The sequence below is a fragment of the Cantharellus anzutake genome, assembly GCF_015039405.1.
Source record: "Cantharellus anzutake strain C23 chromosome Unknown EI90scaffold_79, whole genome shotgun sequence".
Lineage (NCBI taxonomy): Eukaryota > Fungi > Basidiomycota > Agaricomycetes > Cantharellales > Hydnaceae > Cantharellus > Cantharellus anzutake.
In genome coordinates this window covers 94,306-107,255 of record NW_024067029.1, presented here as the reverse complement: position 1 = coordinate 107,255, position 12,950 = coordinate 94,306, and the positions used below count along the sequence as shown (strand labels likewise).

Sequence of the window (12,950 nt, the reverse complement as noted above, 5' to 3'; positions counted from 1 at the left end):
CAAGATCCCTAATGTGATTGCAGGTTCAGGTTCAAATCGTGACGGTGCCTTGGTTTGATTATATTTTTGATGTGTGCGACCACCCCATTGTGAATGTCATCGACCTCAATTCCTAACTCGGTGGGGCACCCATTGGACCCGCTAAGGGTCTACTACGTGGTTGTCAGCCCGCTCATGTCAATTCTACTTTGATTCACGAAAAATCAGCAGTAGGATTGCGGGATGTTCGCCGATGGCATGAACTCCATTGCAAGGCCGTATCGGACATGTGCACCATAGCTTCCTCAAGTGAATGAGCTATCTATGAATACTTCCTCCTAGAGCTTGCTTTCGGGTCCATGTAGTCACAATGGAATGAGTGTCTGTGAACCCACCCACTTCTCTCCAGGTTGAAGCGTGTTCCACGATGAGACAAAACCAGGCTCAACACAAACGTACTTCTCCCTAGTATGTCGAACCGAGAAGAAAAGAGGGGGATTGGAGGGAAATCGTCAATATCACATTCGCTCAAGGGGAGGGGGAGCAGATTTCTTACCATCCTCCTTCTTCTAAATCCCCAATCTTCGATCCCACCTCTGCGTGAGGGTTCCAAACAACAACATCCGGGAATCCACTCGTTTTGATGTCCAACCCTCCCCCACCTTCCCCTTCCCATCTGACCTCATACGTACCAGGCGCACTCTTATACACCGAGTCCGTATGTGACTTGACATCCACCAATCTCCTACTCTCAACTTGTTCCACTCCACCGTTCGCCTTATCGACATACGTTAGGTTAGTGAGCGGTGATATTGTAATGGTAGACGTGGGGGAGGCAGCAATATAATTGTGAAGAAGGGCTTGATGAACAAGAGGTGAAGATGCCGTAGCTGGATTCGTAACGTGTAGTTCAGTGGCGAGTTGATATTGCGACAACGTCACAATGTATTCCAACAGGAACGGCTGATCGTACTTGGCCGCAACACCAGCACTCGGTTCAAGCACTAAGAAAGGAAAAAGGGAGAAGTATATAAAAAGCACCCTGGAGAGCGCTTTCAGGGGCGCGCGAAATAGTTCCCATCCCCCCACGCACCGAATCTGACCGATACATTCTCCTCCGATTCAGACACAACGCCTGCATACTCCCATTTCTCCGATCGTGCAAAACCATGGGATGAGAATGGCTTATGCTCCTCTCTAGTTGCTCCACCAAAGAAAGGGAAAACAATTGGAATGCCCCCACGAATCTAGGCATGAAATCTAGTGCCTGGCCAAAAGGATCCAAACAGAACTAACTGGCTTGCTACCGTCCAACGCCGATTTGCTTGACAAGAAGAAACGCTCTTTGATCTCATCTTTCGATGCAGACGTTTCCGCCGACTTCCAAGAAATCACAGTGGCGCCAAAGTGCTTTATCTCAGCTGATGCACCATTGGGCAGTTCGAGCGTAACCGTTCCGTTAGAATCGCTGACAGTCATGGTTGAGCAAGAGCTGTGATTGAAAGCAATGTCTCCGATCCTGGACTCAATTGAGCCCGTCTCGCAACACCGATGCACACAACGGACAACAAATGCATTAGGAATCATTGGTACTCTGTACCGTACAGTAAGAAAAAGTAGAAGTCCGTAAGTCTAGAATGTACTTTTGTGGCATGTAAGGGTAAGTGGTACAGGTGGGTTTCTGCTCGGAATGCACGAATGATAAAGTTCATCATGGTCCTCAGGGAAAGAGCGATGATAGAATGCAATTTGCACTCAGAGAAAGAATGGAACAGCATGTGCTCGCGTAGTCTGTCGCCAGAGGGTCGAGAAGATTGGCAGTGCTGCGCAAATTAATGGCAAGGTCAGCGAGATTCTCGATTGCATTCAAGAGGTCATCGATGAGACATTTTAGCTCATAAACAACTGAAGTGCACGGGTGAGGGGACACGGTGAAGATAATTCGGAATATGGACGTACTAGGGCCTAATATGGGACCAAGGGCAGGGATCTTGTAAATCAAGGTGTCAATCGACTCGAGAGTCTTTTTAAGCGCGTTGACGACTGGGATGTAACTGATGAGTGCATAATTTGATAACCTTCTACGTATCACGCATACCATCCTTGAGGATTGTCTCCAAGACGTTACCACGATCATAATTCGCAAGACCTTTCTTACTGCCGAGGGATTTGAAAGTGCCAGTGAATAAAGTGACCGTGGCTTGCAAGTCGCCTAGACACCCAGCGGTTCCAGTCTGAAATACTTTGGTCGCCTAAACAAACCAAGGGGGTTGGTAACTACAATGATCTTCGAAAGGGACTCATACAATGAACCCAGGGGAGCGCGATTGTTCTGCGTAAGTATCTCATCGTGTAAACGCCAATTAGCTACGAGATGGATGATAGAAGGTAACTGATCGTTACTTACTCATAGCGTCCCCATTCCTCATAATATCATTGCGCTGAAGGGTCAAAGTTGCGATAATGGCGTCTAAGTCAGGACCGTCCCTAGTAATCGACTTCCTCATGAGACCCATTCCCAAGCCAAATCCTTGCAGCAGAGCGTGTCGTTTGCTCAAAGTAGGCTTACTATGAGCATTTTGCACGTGGGTAGGCAAAGGAGGAGGAACATGTGCAGACGTCGCGTTATGTTTCACACCAGCAGGACGAGCGGTAATTGTGGCATCGTGCGTATCAAGCTTCGTAACATTCTGAACGTGACCAGAGGGAGGGGCGTGAGCACGATTGTGGAAACGATGGAGTTGGGCGACGTCGGCACCAGCAGATGTCGCGTTATGTTTCACAGCAGTAGCAGGACGAGCATGAGTTGTGGCGTGGTGCGAATCGAGCTTAGTACCATTCTGAGCGTGACGAGAGGGATTAGGATGGCCGCGATTGTGAAGACGATGGAGATAGACGAGATCGCCACGCGCGTGAACGAGATCGGCGCGACGGACGGGAGTATACGCGCTATTTACAGAGGCAACGAGTGAGATGAAGGAAAGAGACGCGTAGAAATACATGTCAGTGCTACAGAGCGTGTTCGTGTGCGTCCTAGATGTCTGTCGAGGAGTCTAGAGGAAGAGAGTTGAAGTTTAAGGTCAAGAGGCCTCAACAATGCGGATTTAGCCTTTAAATCCTGGGGTTCCACTTGTGAAACCAAAATGCTTACGTTATGGGCAAAGCTGAAAGTAAAATTTGCGTTGAACGTATATTATATACACGAATGCAGACAAATATCGATCAGTGAGGTATTAAGGTCCATGTGAGCAGTGGAAATAAAGTAGATGCCTCGTGAACCTTAGAGTTGGAGGTGCGCAAGGACCCAGAAGTCAATCTCCAGATAGTGCTGCAGCTCCCTTGAGTCCAAATCAAGGCCTTGAAGCATTCGGATGAAGCGCGCGCGCGATTCTGGATATATGAAAGTAAAAAGAATGTCTTTGGTCTGCAATTTTGTCAGCTTCGTCCCTCATCCTTGGTTGGGTGAACTCACAAAGCAACGAATGACGGCGACAGCCCATTCCCATTCCTGAGGGACATCGTCTTCAGGGTCCTCATAGCCGCTGCTTCCGCTGGGGAATGCAACAGTTGGGTATACTTCATCGTCTTCTTCAGACGCTTTGCGCTTAGTTTTCCCGAATGCTTTTGATTGGCGTTCATCCACTTTCAGCCACCGACGCCACGTTGCAATTTTCCGGCCATCGGTACCAAGTTGCCGAAGAATACGGCGACAATGGACAATGTCCTTCCCCACATCACCCGTCCAGGATGAAACGGGTCTTGCATTCGACAAAAATTTGTTTGTAGAAATCGGGATGAATTCGGGATCCGCTGGTCGCATCATCAGCCTGATCCATCGGCGCCGCCGAACCCATCCTCCTGAATTGAATTTCCCCGGATAGGGTCTCCACCTATACACGTATAAATGCAATAGTTAATCTCCAAAATGTACTCAAACTGACCCTTTTTGTCGGAAACACCAGTTATACTGAAAACCGTCGTGCGAGCCTCCATTTCCCCCCATCTGGACAAGCCAGCATCTCGATACCCACATCCATGTCGGGTCAGGAAGTTGGAAATCCTTCAAGGTGTGGGGGGTGAACATAAGCCTACGGTCTTTGACGCCTGGTTTAAGAGCCAATGTAAATGGAGGTGGATCGCCAGGGAGGAGAGATGATGCAGAATATCGCGTCGATCCAAAAAATGTGGCTCTACCCCAAAGATAATCCAAAAGACGCAGTCATCAATACATCTTGGCACTCACCCTCGCTGATTTTCATACAATATCGCCCACTTATAAGTATCCTTGTCATAAACATCATCGTTGGGACGCTGTCGCGCATCTATGAATTTCACAAGAGCCTCGCTTCCCAGGTCATCCTCATACTGGGAATCAACGCTTCCGTGTCTAAGCCGTTGAATTCGGGCAGCGATGCGATCCCTAAGACGATACTCATCCTCCACCTCCGGATCCTCAGCAGGGCTCTTTCGATTCACTCGTTCTTTTGCCTTCGAATTGACGTTGGGGGATGGTCTTAGCCTTTTAAACACTCTCAAAGGGAACCTCTTGGACCCAGAAACGTTGCGAAGATGAGTAATGATGCCAGTCTCCTCAGAGCTCGTCGGTTTTAGGACAGGAGGGGGTGGAACTGGGCTTTGCACTTCCGACATGGGCCAGAACTAGCATCAAGAGGCTGTACCTCGTCGAAAACGAGTGCCCAATTGGGCCTGAGACAACTTCAAGCTAAGCGCTGATGTCAGGTCGAGCTGGAGTTTGGTGGAGTGATTACATAAGCATGGCGAATGAATTCTTTGCAAAAGCCTCATTACTGTAACCTCGAATTTGGCGCTTTTTCTTGACAAGCCACGCCCTTGTTCGACACGATGTTGTTGAGGCGTCTAACGACTTATCCCAAATCACTCATCGGGAGACGATGGACCTCATCGTTGACACGGACACCTTATCACACATTGCTGAATATGCCCGAGAACTCCAACCCGTTTGTTGTGGATTTAAGGCTGTTGAAGACAAACTTTCTCCAAGCGCAGCGCAATGCTCATCCAGATGCTCGGACTAGACCAGAAGCATGTGTTACGTTGCTGCCCATTCGCATATTTCATATTTCTCACGATGCCGTTCGTAGAATGCGCAAGACAAGGCAACTGCCAACTCAGCAGAGATAAACAGGGCATACCAGACCCTCCTCTCTCCTCTTAAGCGGGCAGAGTACCTCCTTGCCATAAGAGGTTTTGAGATCGGTGAGACGGCCAAGCTCGATGGCAGCCTAGACGCGTTGGACAGTGCAAAACACGATATAGACCTCATCGTAGCGGTCATGGAGGCCAGGGAAGAGCTGGAGGATGCTCAGACGGAGGAAGAAGTGGAATCTGTAGTGAAAAGAAATAAAGGTACTTCTACTGTTTCTTGCAATCGATTGACTTCACCTTTTCGGGATGTCCCACCCCAGAACGTATCCGAACTGAAGCCGAGGCGCTTGAGAGATATTTCGCGGGAGAAGATTATGAGTCTGCCCTCCGTTCATGTGTCAGACTACGGTATTGGCAAGGTATTGAAGAGGCTGCAAAAGAACGCCCGTAAATCATCCAGATTTATTGGAGCGCGCGCCACTGGTGCGCATACCCCACAGCGTTCGCCCCTAGTGCTAAGCCTTGGTCTCCCGAAGAGGCTGGAGACTCTCCGACAACTGTTGCGAGTGAGATCATCCAGTTCACCAAAATTTCTTGAATCTTCACGTCCTTTATCTTCAATTTCATAGCAGTATCCTTAACGTGCGTAACCACTAATATATGATTGCATGACGCGCGGCGCGCGCATTGCAAATCAACTTATAGCAGCAGACTTGTGTGTTTGTTGACCCCTATATATGTAATCATGATGATAGATCATCGACAACTCCCACTGTGATTAATATTCACCGCCTCCGTTCCCTCCGTTAGACGCCCTCCCGTGCTGCCACGAGACTGCCACGAGGCTCCTCAGCCGAATGAGCTATAACCCTACTGCTACTCTCAATTCTCGTTCAGATCTACCCTGAATTGTGGATTTGTCCTTAAGGGGTCGTTTCTCTCTTCGAGCCTTTCCCCCGAATGAACTCATTTCACAGCTGCTGGAAGTGCTTGATTGCTGGCTTTCGCAGCGGTAGCACCCCTGACGTCGTGAAGTTAATCAGCTTTCCAACACGTGCCAGAGATGTCTGCTGTAGCGACGTTCTTCTCCGGCTCTTGCTCCGCTCAGCTGGCAATACCAACCAGATGGCCTACTTCCTTCTTCTGACCCCGTTAAGGGAGCACTTTTGGTAACATCAGTCGGTTCTTCAACTTGAAGTCCGGCTTAGCGCCAGATTTTTCGTCCGTGGCCGCGCGTCACATCCAAATACGGGAGTCGACTATTTCCGGAGCACTGCGGAAGTACTGGTGATCATCAGCAGGTCCTTCACCTCGTCTCTTCATCAGGAAATTTGCGGGAGAGATAGACGAGTCACCTCGGGGTGCATATATAACTGCTCCTTTGAGCGTTAGAGTCCCGATACGGGTTGGTCGGTCTTTTTCCCCTTCCTCGGTGCTTAGGGTAAAAATATTCCCCTTTGCTCACTGTTAGCGCCTTCCCTGCCGCGCGGTGACCATCCCAAGCCTCTTGAGGAGACCCACCGCCGTACCGTGATCAGACCTTATCCTTTTAAAAGTCATCGTCGGCATGTTCACATAATCCCAATCGACTCACTTCCTGCCTCCACTCGAACACCACTCATCGCGACTGTATTTTGCGCCACCCACACAGAGTCGATTCTTCCAAGCAGGCAGCACTCCGGTTTCCACGTGTTATTCGTCCAACTTCCCCGACACACACGTCACTGTCCGCCCACCTGAAACGGGTCCACAACTTAACCGAACAACGCCATCTCGGTCTAGCGTCCCCCGCTCAACTGTTTTCAACCAACAGTCACAACTCTCAGAAACCCTTTAGCCATGGCCGCGCCCTTCCTCATCCCCTCTCCAACAGTATCTACCTTCGGCGGGCAAGTACCCTACCCGATCGTCCCTCCTTCACCAGTCTACAATCCCGGAATATCGCCGTACGTCTCTCAAGGTCTGAACGGAATTTATCCAACTTACCCACAGAATGGACCAAGGGTCTACCCAATACCCACTGCCGGAGTAGCAGGGGGCGCCCTCCTTCCGTACCAGCAGCCGTATTACCCTGGGACCACCTTGGCTTCTACCGTTGCTCCAACGATGAGCGTATCTACACCGACGACTTTGGCCGTTCAACCCTATCGGAGTCAGCCACAAATGATCGTACCTTATCAACAACTTCCTGCTGCCCTCTATGGTCGTGGGTATGGTCGGTTCTATCCTCGCAGCTCGTATCGGAAAAGATGGGGACGTTCTTATTACGATGATGATGACGACTCAGATTGCTTTTGCGGGTGTGGGAATGGGCGTTAGTGATGTACTTCTGGTTGTTTATTTGTCTGTGTTTTTTTTTGTGTATCAAAAAACCTCTCATTCGCTGTAGTTTGTTGTTCTCTGTAGTTCTTTTTCACTTTTGTGGATCAAATTATCTAGGATACCCTATCTCACCGCGTTTTTCAACCCCACCTGTTGTTTCACACATTCATTCCCTCACGATGTCTGTACAAGAGCGACGATTCAAATCACAAAGCTACACATGTTTTCCAGAGAATTAAGGTTTAATCGTGTGTAGACATTATTTCGTAAAGTTTAAAATATACATGCGTAAGATAGATAGGTAGAAAACACTATGGTGGCATGGAATTACAAACCCGCGTACCCACCGGGGATAGTAGTGTGATCAGGGTCAAGCCCTGTGGCTAATACCCTATATCCAATGAGATGGTTATCAGGCAATGCCATGACGAACTTGCTACCCCTCTCCTCTCCGCTCGAAGGTACAGCTGGCGTAGAAACTCCATTCAGCGTGGGACTAGGGCTCAACGGAGTTGACATCCCGCTTGAGCCGGGACTGGCAGTCAACCCAGCCTCGATTGCCGTACGATCACCATCACTCGACGAAGCACTGGTACTCGAGATCACCTTCTCCAACGACACCTCCAAAGCACTCGGGGCGTCCTCCCAAACCACTTCCTCGTTAATAGCCTTCAACCATTCAACAACCGGCTTTGTGATCCACCTCCTCTTTGCGTCCTTCTCGAACCATCCCAAGTGGCCACCGCCCTTCGTAACGACTAGTGTGACCCATCCAGCATCATTCTGTTTCACTTCATTATCGGGAAGTTCTTTCACAATAGGGTCATCATCAGCGTTGACGCATAGCAACGGCACGCGGACATTCAGCACATCCTCCGCACAACTTGCCCACTTGTAAAAGTCTTCCACTCTTGCATGCGGAAAGACGGGGGGAGCACCGCCAATGATAGATGTCAGGTGGGTGTTAACTTGGGTGAAAGTGGGCTGCTTGATGGTGCGAATGATTGAAAGGTGCGGATTTAGGTAGTGGGAATCGGGAACAACAAAGGAAGGAGGATTGATACCAATAGAACGGTCGAGAAGGGCAAGGTAAGATTTCGCGAGGGCTCGGGAATATACCCGGCGGTAGAAAAATCGGGATTCCAATCTACGTAAAGCAACGCTAATTACGAGAGCACCAGCTGTGAATGCCGATGTTGCTTACATATTACTATTCTTCTGCAAATCCCATGGCTGCGGTACATGATAATGGGTTACGGACCAATCATGAGCATGGTCATATGGGCCGGCTGTGTGACACTTACGCAAGCAATAACGATTCCTGCTCTTATTCGAGAACGCTCCCCTTCTTGCCCGAGGTACTTAGCCAGAACGGTGGCTCCAAGTGAGAAACCAACCGCATAGATTGGTGCGTTGGGATAAATGGAAGCAATATATAATAAACTGGAACAGAGATCATCCGGTGAGCCTGCCGACATTTGAGGTGTGCGTAATGGGACGTTTCCGCCTATTAAAAGAATGAGGAAATCGCCGTTAACGCAGAAAAAATAAAACTCCGTATGGAAGAGCGGCGCGACACTCACATCCCCGAGAGTTAACCACTACACCCCGATAGCCCAACCCACCTTCTGATTGGCGACCCGTCACAATAGCGAGTAGGTTCCTCACATAAGAAGCTTGCGAACCTGACCATATTTAGGGAAAGTTAAAGATGGGGATAACGATACAGCATTGACTGTTCTCATGTGAAAATGACAGAATCGAAAGGAAATTGACACACCTCCAGTGAGACCAGGTAACACTACAACGATAGGAGTTGTGGGATCTTCCTTTCCTTCCGGATGGGAAAAGTCGACGCCACTGGTCCAGAAAATGAAGTCAATCCCAGTTGTGTCACGACGAGAATTATGATACAAACATGACACCTCCATCCGGTAGTTCAAGTAGCGTGCTGTATCCACCCATCAAGAACATAACGTGCTATTGAGTACATTAAGACGCCGGCCAATAACTATGCAGTGCACACACCGATCGAACTTGAGGACATCGACGTCTGAAAAGTCGCCCGCGGAGCTCCAAAAGGTTTGCAAATGGCCGCTAATATGGACATAGATAAAGGCTCTGACGCCAAGGTACAAGGGTAGATCCTGTTTCATACCTATTTAACCACCATGTGGGCTCCCAGCGCTTAAAGAGTGTTGGACAAAAGCTTCGGACAAACTCTCCAACAGAAATCCGTCTCGTCGACTCGTCAGTCTCTGGCGATTCTGACGGAACATGAGAAGGTGGTTGGCCAGGTTCCGAAGATATTTGAGGTTTGGAGCGGATCGTCAAGTTCTGGTACTTCGTCGGAAGGACGTGACGCCGTGTAGCATCACCGCTTTGGGGAGGAAGCAACGAATCCCTTTCTGACGGCTCGTCCTTGATTTCTTTCGACAAATGGTGATTGCTGTGGAATAGTAACGGCCCGAGAACAAGATTTAGCGTTTGATACGGCGCCAAAGTAAGGAAAATCAGTTCGAACGATCGCTTGAATATGATATGTTCTAGACGATCGAGACCAACAAGGTTGACGAGGTTGAGTACCAGGACAGGAAACCACGCCACAAACTCGAGTCCGACACGCACTCCTGAATTTGACCATCTTGAGCAGGCCACCGGTCTAAATCTATGTAATTATGTGTATGATGAGTCGGTTAAATGCAGAGAGTCAAAGGAGGAATGGAGAAGGAAGAGGGCTCGAAACCAAAAGCGGGACGTAGATGCTCCTGGGGTCTTTATATACGAGATCCGAGAGGTGTAATGAGTGCCGTTGGATGATGCCGTTGTTGAATATTGCGCAGACACAGCTCAGAGTGAGCAAATGAACAAATGAATTCGGTCGTTGATCCGACATCACCTATTTAGGCTGGTCACGTGAGGGACATCATGACTCAGGAAGTCCCGTCCTCGAATATTATGAATAACCTGTTTCCCTCCTGTTCTTGTGATCAGTCACCGAGGTTTGACTGTCCAGCTCGCCTTAGCTGTATCTTAGCGGAGTTGTTCGAATTGATTTGTTATATTTGTCATATCAGCCGTTGTACTTGCATAATGGGGACGCCGCCAGCAGAAGGATTCTAGCGCTTCACCGCGGATCATAGCCCCCATCGCTGTTGGTCGAAGCTCCCGGTCGTAGGTCATATAAACTACCATGTATCCAAAAGGGAGTCAGCATGTGAGGCAGCGCTGTTCAGCACAACTTACCTCAGCATCCCCATGCTAGAGCATCATCCCCCAACACATTCAACGATAAATCGATTGGAAACATTCATCCTAGTGCCCACCATCCAACACAATCGTCATAAAATTCGGAAAAACCAATTCTTCTTCAACCGTTTTTCGAATGACATCCTGCACAAATCTCTCCACCCGATTAACATTTTTAAGCACATGCTTATCCTGCTGGCCAATCTCAGACTCAATGAATATGGAGGGCAACAAACGCACGCCAATCGGCGCTGTTGGTGACTCAGGCCGTGGACGAAGAGGTGCTGCGATATCGGGGATGGATAGGGATGGGTTCTCTTGACCATCAGGAGTGCTGTTCACTTCCTGACTTGAAGATGAATTCCGGATCGCGGCGGGTCCAAAAGGATCCTGATCATCCAAGATGCAAAGGTGGATCCGCTTCCGGTCACCCTCACAAGCAACGACAACTTCTCCCTGGAAAATAAGTCCAATGATGGACAACTTAACCGGAAGAGCCATAAACAATGGGGATGGATAATTTATTTGCAAGGATGTGGAGAGAGTGAGGCGTAGATTTGATTCGAACATGATCCGAAAGTGCAGTTGAGCGCTAGGCTGAGCCGACGGATCAGGCGGGGGAGGTTTTTTGATGGGTGTATCTTGAGTGGTTGCCAAGGGAGGTTCCGGTGAGTCAGAGTTCGGGAAAGAGAGCATCGAGTTTATCTCGGCGCCCTCATCATTTAGTTCATTACGAGACTTTCCCCTGGAGTCATCTGATGCATGTTGAGTCTCAGGGAACGTCATTCCCGAGGTGGTGGCCAAGTTCGGCATGCTCATGTAACTACTCCAAATTCCCATCGGGGGACGTCGACGCTCCCAAGTGTTCGGCATTCCCGGAGGCCGAAGCAGAAATTCTGCAGATGACGATGACCCAGGGCGGATGTGCGGAGGCAGGAAACTATATGGTGTAGGATATCCTCCTGCATCGGAGTGTGCCTGCGCATACCGGGCGCTGGCTCCTTCCCTCCTGGATACCCACTCAAAGTCATCCTCCATTTCTCTGAAATTATTAGTGTTCAGAGGAGTCTCTTCATTGACTTCCTCATCTTCATCGTCCTCAAGGAAATCGGGACATATATCTCTCACATCGACGAGTTCGACTTCCGGTGGATTAGTGCCAAAATCCAAAGACGAAACCAGTATTGGGCCAATGTACGATGGACGGTTGGTCATGGAGGCAAGACGCACATTCATAGCAGCTACGACACGCTCAGCTAGATCAGGAGACAGAGTGTTCCAGTCCAGGTCAATGGTTGCGCCTGAACCCTCCTCCATGGTACACGACTTCTTTGATGGGTTTCGAGGAAATATGTCAGGGAGAGACGCGAAATCCAGTGGAGGCGCCGAAAAAGCGGTGGTCTCGGTGAAAATAGAGATAAACAAACAAACGCGTCGAAACCCCACAAATAACCTTACTGTGCTTGAGCCCAGCGAAATTCTAGTCCCAATGGCTGATGTTTTCTTGATGCAGCATCTAGAAAACATCACTCATTGGAACTAGAGTCTCCTAGTCATAGAAACAGTGTCTGGGCTCGCCGTACCCTAATCGATTCCGATGCGGCTCTCTGTCCAAGTTTTGCAATTGTCAGGGGGCCAACATGAGTCCAATCGCTTTCTACGCAGCAGAATATCGAAGTCCGAATGTAAGCCACGTGAGGGGGATGAACCAAGCACATACTGTTTACCGTGGCCGGCAAGGCTCGGTTGTATTCCGAGACGATTCTTGAATACAGTATGATTTAAGGAAAAATCTGTCTCACCTCGAACATCGGCCAATACTAGAATGAATACTGAGTAGCGGTTGAACCACGAGCAAACCCTCTTTGGCCTGCAATACTGGCCCCGTCTGATTTGACTTTCCAAGAGGTGGCAGCACCGTACACAATCGCGTTAGCCTGGGTACCTGACATCTTTAATCGGTTCACTATTCAAGGTGGACAAGGGCCGGTCGGTAGCTTAGAAGACCTGAACATAATATATAATGGCAGGCTCTAACGCCCGCCCCTGTAATTACTTAAGCCATCAGCATTTGCGAACTGCAGCAGGAGAGTTGCCATTTAGACTACGATTTAAAGGCGAGCGAGTCCATAGACTCAAATCGAACCTACCCCCGCCCCATTCCCGTATGCTTATTCCGCCCTTGAGGCCCCCACGAGCAACCTGAAGTTGAACAAGGTAAGCATTCGCGACTCCCCTATAACCCTTTCTTGATATAGAAAGAAATTCGCGTG

At 49.2% G+C, this 12,950-nt stretch overlaps 8 protein-coding genes across 8 annotated transcripts; 2 read left to right on the top strand and 6 right to left on the bottom strand.

The window, feature by feature from the left end:
- Nucleotides 1-160: 160 nt before the first annotated feature.
- On the bottom strand, nucleotides 161-1,514 carry EI90DRAFT_3001412 (glucose-6-phosphate 1-epimerase). Its single transcript, XM_039056331.1, has 4 exons — nucleotides 1,276-1,514; nucleotides 1,073-1,226; nucleotides 536-983; nucleotides 161-444 (listed from the first exon to the last, which is right to left on the bottom strand). Exons 1-4 carry the CDS (start codon nucleotides 1,456-1,458, stop codon nucleotides 345-347), a joined length of 885 nt encoding a protein of 294 aa, XP_038910592.1. The 5' UTR covers nucleotides 1,459-1,514; the 3' UTR covers nucleotides 161-344.
- Nucleotides 1,515-1,540: 26 nt separating this feature from the next.
- EI90DRAFT_3157915 (uncharacterized protein) lies at nucleotides 1,541-3,069 on the bottom strand. Its single transcript, XM_039066153.1, has 5 exons — nucleotides 2,387-3,069; nucleotides 2,286-2,323; nucleotides 2,078-2,231; nucleotides 1,939-2,022; nucleotides 1,541-1,884 (listed from the first exon to the last, which is right to left on the bottom strand). The coding sequence occupies exons 1-5, from the start codon at nucleotides 2,979-2,981 to the stop codon at nucleotides 1,700-1,702; spliced, it is 1,056 nt and encodes a 351-aa protein (XP_038910591.1). The 5' UTR covers nucleotides 2,982-3,069; the 3' UTR covers nucleotides 1,541-1,699.
- A 100-nt stretch (nucleotides 3,070-3,169) lies between these two features.
- Nucleotides 3,170-4,427, bottom strand: EI90DRAFT_2508250 (uncharacterized protein). Its single transcript, XM_039053151.1, has 3 exons — nucleotides 3,921-4,427; nucleotides 3,452-3,869; nucleotides 3,170-3,403 (listed from the first exon to the last, which is right to left on the bottom strand). The coding sequence occupies exons 1-3, from the start codon at nucleotides 4,061-4,063 to the stop codon at nucleotides 3,260-3,262; spliced, it is 705 nt and encodes a 234-aa protein (XP_038910590.1). The 5' UTR covers nucleotides 4,064-4,427; the 3' UTR covers nucleotides 3,170-3,259.
- Nucleotides 4,055-5,029, bottom strand: EI90DRAFT_3079286 (uncharacterized protein). Its single transcript, XM_039061822.1, has one exon. The coding sequence runs from the start codon at nucleotides 4,627-4,629 to the stop codon at nucleotides 4,219-4,221; it is 411 nt and encodes a 136-aa protein (XP_038910589.1). The 5' UTR covers nucleotides 4,630-5,029; the 3' UTR covers nucleotides 4,055-4,218.
- On the top strand, nucleotides 4,904-5,868 carry EI90DRAFT_3079281 (uncharacterized protein). The gene is made up of 3 exons (XM_039061821.1): nucleotides 4,904-5,367; nucleotides 5,427-5,672; nucleotides 5,736-5,868. The coding sequence occupies exons 1-2, from the start codon at nucleotides 5,295-5,297 to the stop codon at nucleotides 5,555-5,557; spliced, it is 204 nt and encodes a 67-aa protein (XP_038910588.1). The 5' UTR covers nucleotides 4,904-5,294; the 3' UTR covers nucleotides 5,558-5,672; nucleotides 5,736-5,868.
- A 1,077-nt stretch (nucleotides 5,869-6,945) lies between these two features.
- EI90DRAFT_3020295 (uncharacterized protein) lies at nucleotides 6,946-7,425 on the top strand (the record flags this gene model as incomplete). The annotated part of the gene is made up of 1 exon (XM_039057495.1): nucleotides 6,946-7,425. The coding sequence occupies one exon, from the start codon at nucleotides 6,946-6,948 to the stop codon at nucleotides 7,423-7,425; it is 480 nt and encodes a 159-aa protein (XP_038910587.1).
- Nucleotides 7,426-7,755: 330 nt separating this feature from the next.
- Nucleotides 7,756-9,693, bottom strand: EI90DRAFT_2938613 (Alpha/Beta hydrolase protein; the record flags this gene model as incomplete). The annotated part of the gene is made up of 8 exons (XM_039055203.1): nucleotides 7,756-8,575; nucleotides 8,633-8,661; nucleotides 8,733-8,935; nucleotides 9,006-9,113; nucleotides 9,185-9,288; nucleotides 9,347-9,379; nucleotides 9,457-9,525; nucleotides 9,587-9,693. Coding segments are annotated over 8 exons (1,473 nt in total), but the record flags the coding sequence as incomplete, so codon positions are not given.
- Nucleotides 9,694-10,539: 846 nt separating this feature from the next.
- EI90DRAFT_2508509 (uncharacterized protein) lies at nucleotides 10,540-12,504 on the bottom strand. Its single transcript, XM_039053152.1, has 4 exons — nucleotides 12,398-12,504; nucleotides 12,136-12,334; nucleotides 10,675-12,078; nucleotides 10,540-10,616 (listed from the first exon to the last, which is right to left on the bottom strand). Exons 2-3 carry the CDS (start codon nucleotides 12,202-12,204, stop codon nucleotides 10,744-10,746), a joined length of 1,404 nt encoding a protein of 467 aa, XP_038910585.1. The 5' UTR covers nucleotides 12,205-12,334; nucleotides 12,398-12,504; the 3' UTR covers nucleotides 10,540-10,616; nucleotides 10,675-10,743.
- Between the last annotated feature and the right edge of the window lie 446 nt (nucleotides 12,505-12,950).

Coding starts and splice junctions, on each gene's coding strand:
- EI90DRAFT_3001412 (XM_039056331.1), bottom strand. CDS start 1,458: ATGACTGTCAGCGATTCTAACGGAACGGTTACGCTCGAACTGCCCAAT. Junction 1,227..1,275: donor CGTTGGACGGTAGCAAGCCA/GTTAGTTCTGTT, acceptor TTTCATGCCTAG/ATTCGTGGGGGCATTCCAAT. Junction 984..1,072: donor GAATGTATCGGTCAGATTCG/GTGCGTGGGGGG, acceptor TTCCTTTCTTAG/TGCTTGAACCGAGTGCTGGT.
- EI90DRAFT_3157915 (XM_039066153.1), bottom strand. CDS start 2,981: ATGTATTTCTACGCGTCTCTTTCCTTCATCTCACTCGTTGCCTCTGTA. Junction 2,324..2,386: donor GAGGAATGGGGACGCTATGA/GTAAGTAACGAT, acceptor TTACACGATGAG/ATACTTACGCAGAACAATCG. Junction 2,023..2,077: donor GGAGACAATCCTCAAGGATG/GTATGCGTGATA, acceptor GTTACATCCCAG/TCGTCAACGCGCTTAAAAAG.
- EI90DRAFT_2508250 (XM_039053151.1), bottom strand. CDS start 4,063: ATGTTCACCCCCCACACCTTGAAGGATTTCCAACTTCCTGACCCGACA. Junction 3,870..3,920: donor TGGTGTTTCCGACAAAAAGG/GTCAGTTTGAGT, acceptor ATACGTGTATAG/GTGGAGACCCTATCCGGGGA. Junction 3,404..3,451: donor TCGCCGTCATTCGTTGCTTT/GTGAGTTCACCC, acceptor ACAAAATTGCAG/ACCAAAGACATTCTTTTTAC.
- EI90DRAFT_3079286 (XM_039061822.1), bottom strand. CDS start 4,629: ATGTCGGAAGTGCAAAGCCCAGTTCCACCCCCTCCTGTCCTAAAACCG.
- EI90DRAFT_3079281 (XM_039061821.1), top strand. CDS start 5,295: ATGGAGGCCAGGGAAGAGCTGGAGGATGCTCAGACGGAGGAAGAAGTG. Junction 5,368..5,426: donor TGTAGTGAAAAGAAATAAAG/GTACTTCTACTG, acceptor GTCCCACCCCAG/AACGTATCCGAACTGAAGCC.
- EI90DRAFT_2508509 (XM_039053152.1), bottom strand. CDS start 12,204: ATGTTTTCTAGATGCTGCATCAAGAAAACATCAGCCATTGGGACTAGA. Junction 12,079..12,135: donor TTTCGCTGGGCTCAAGCACA/GTAAGGTTATTT, acceptor ATTTTCACCGAG/ACCACCGCTTTTTCGGCGCC.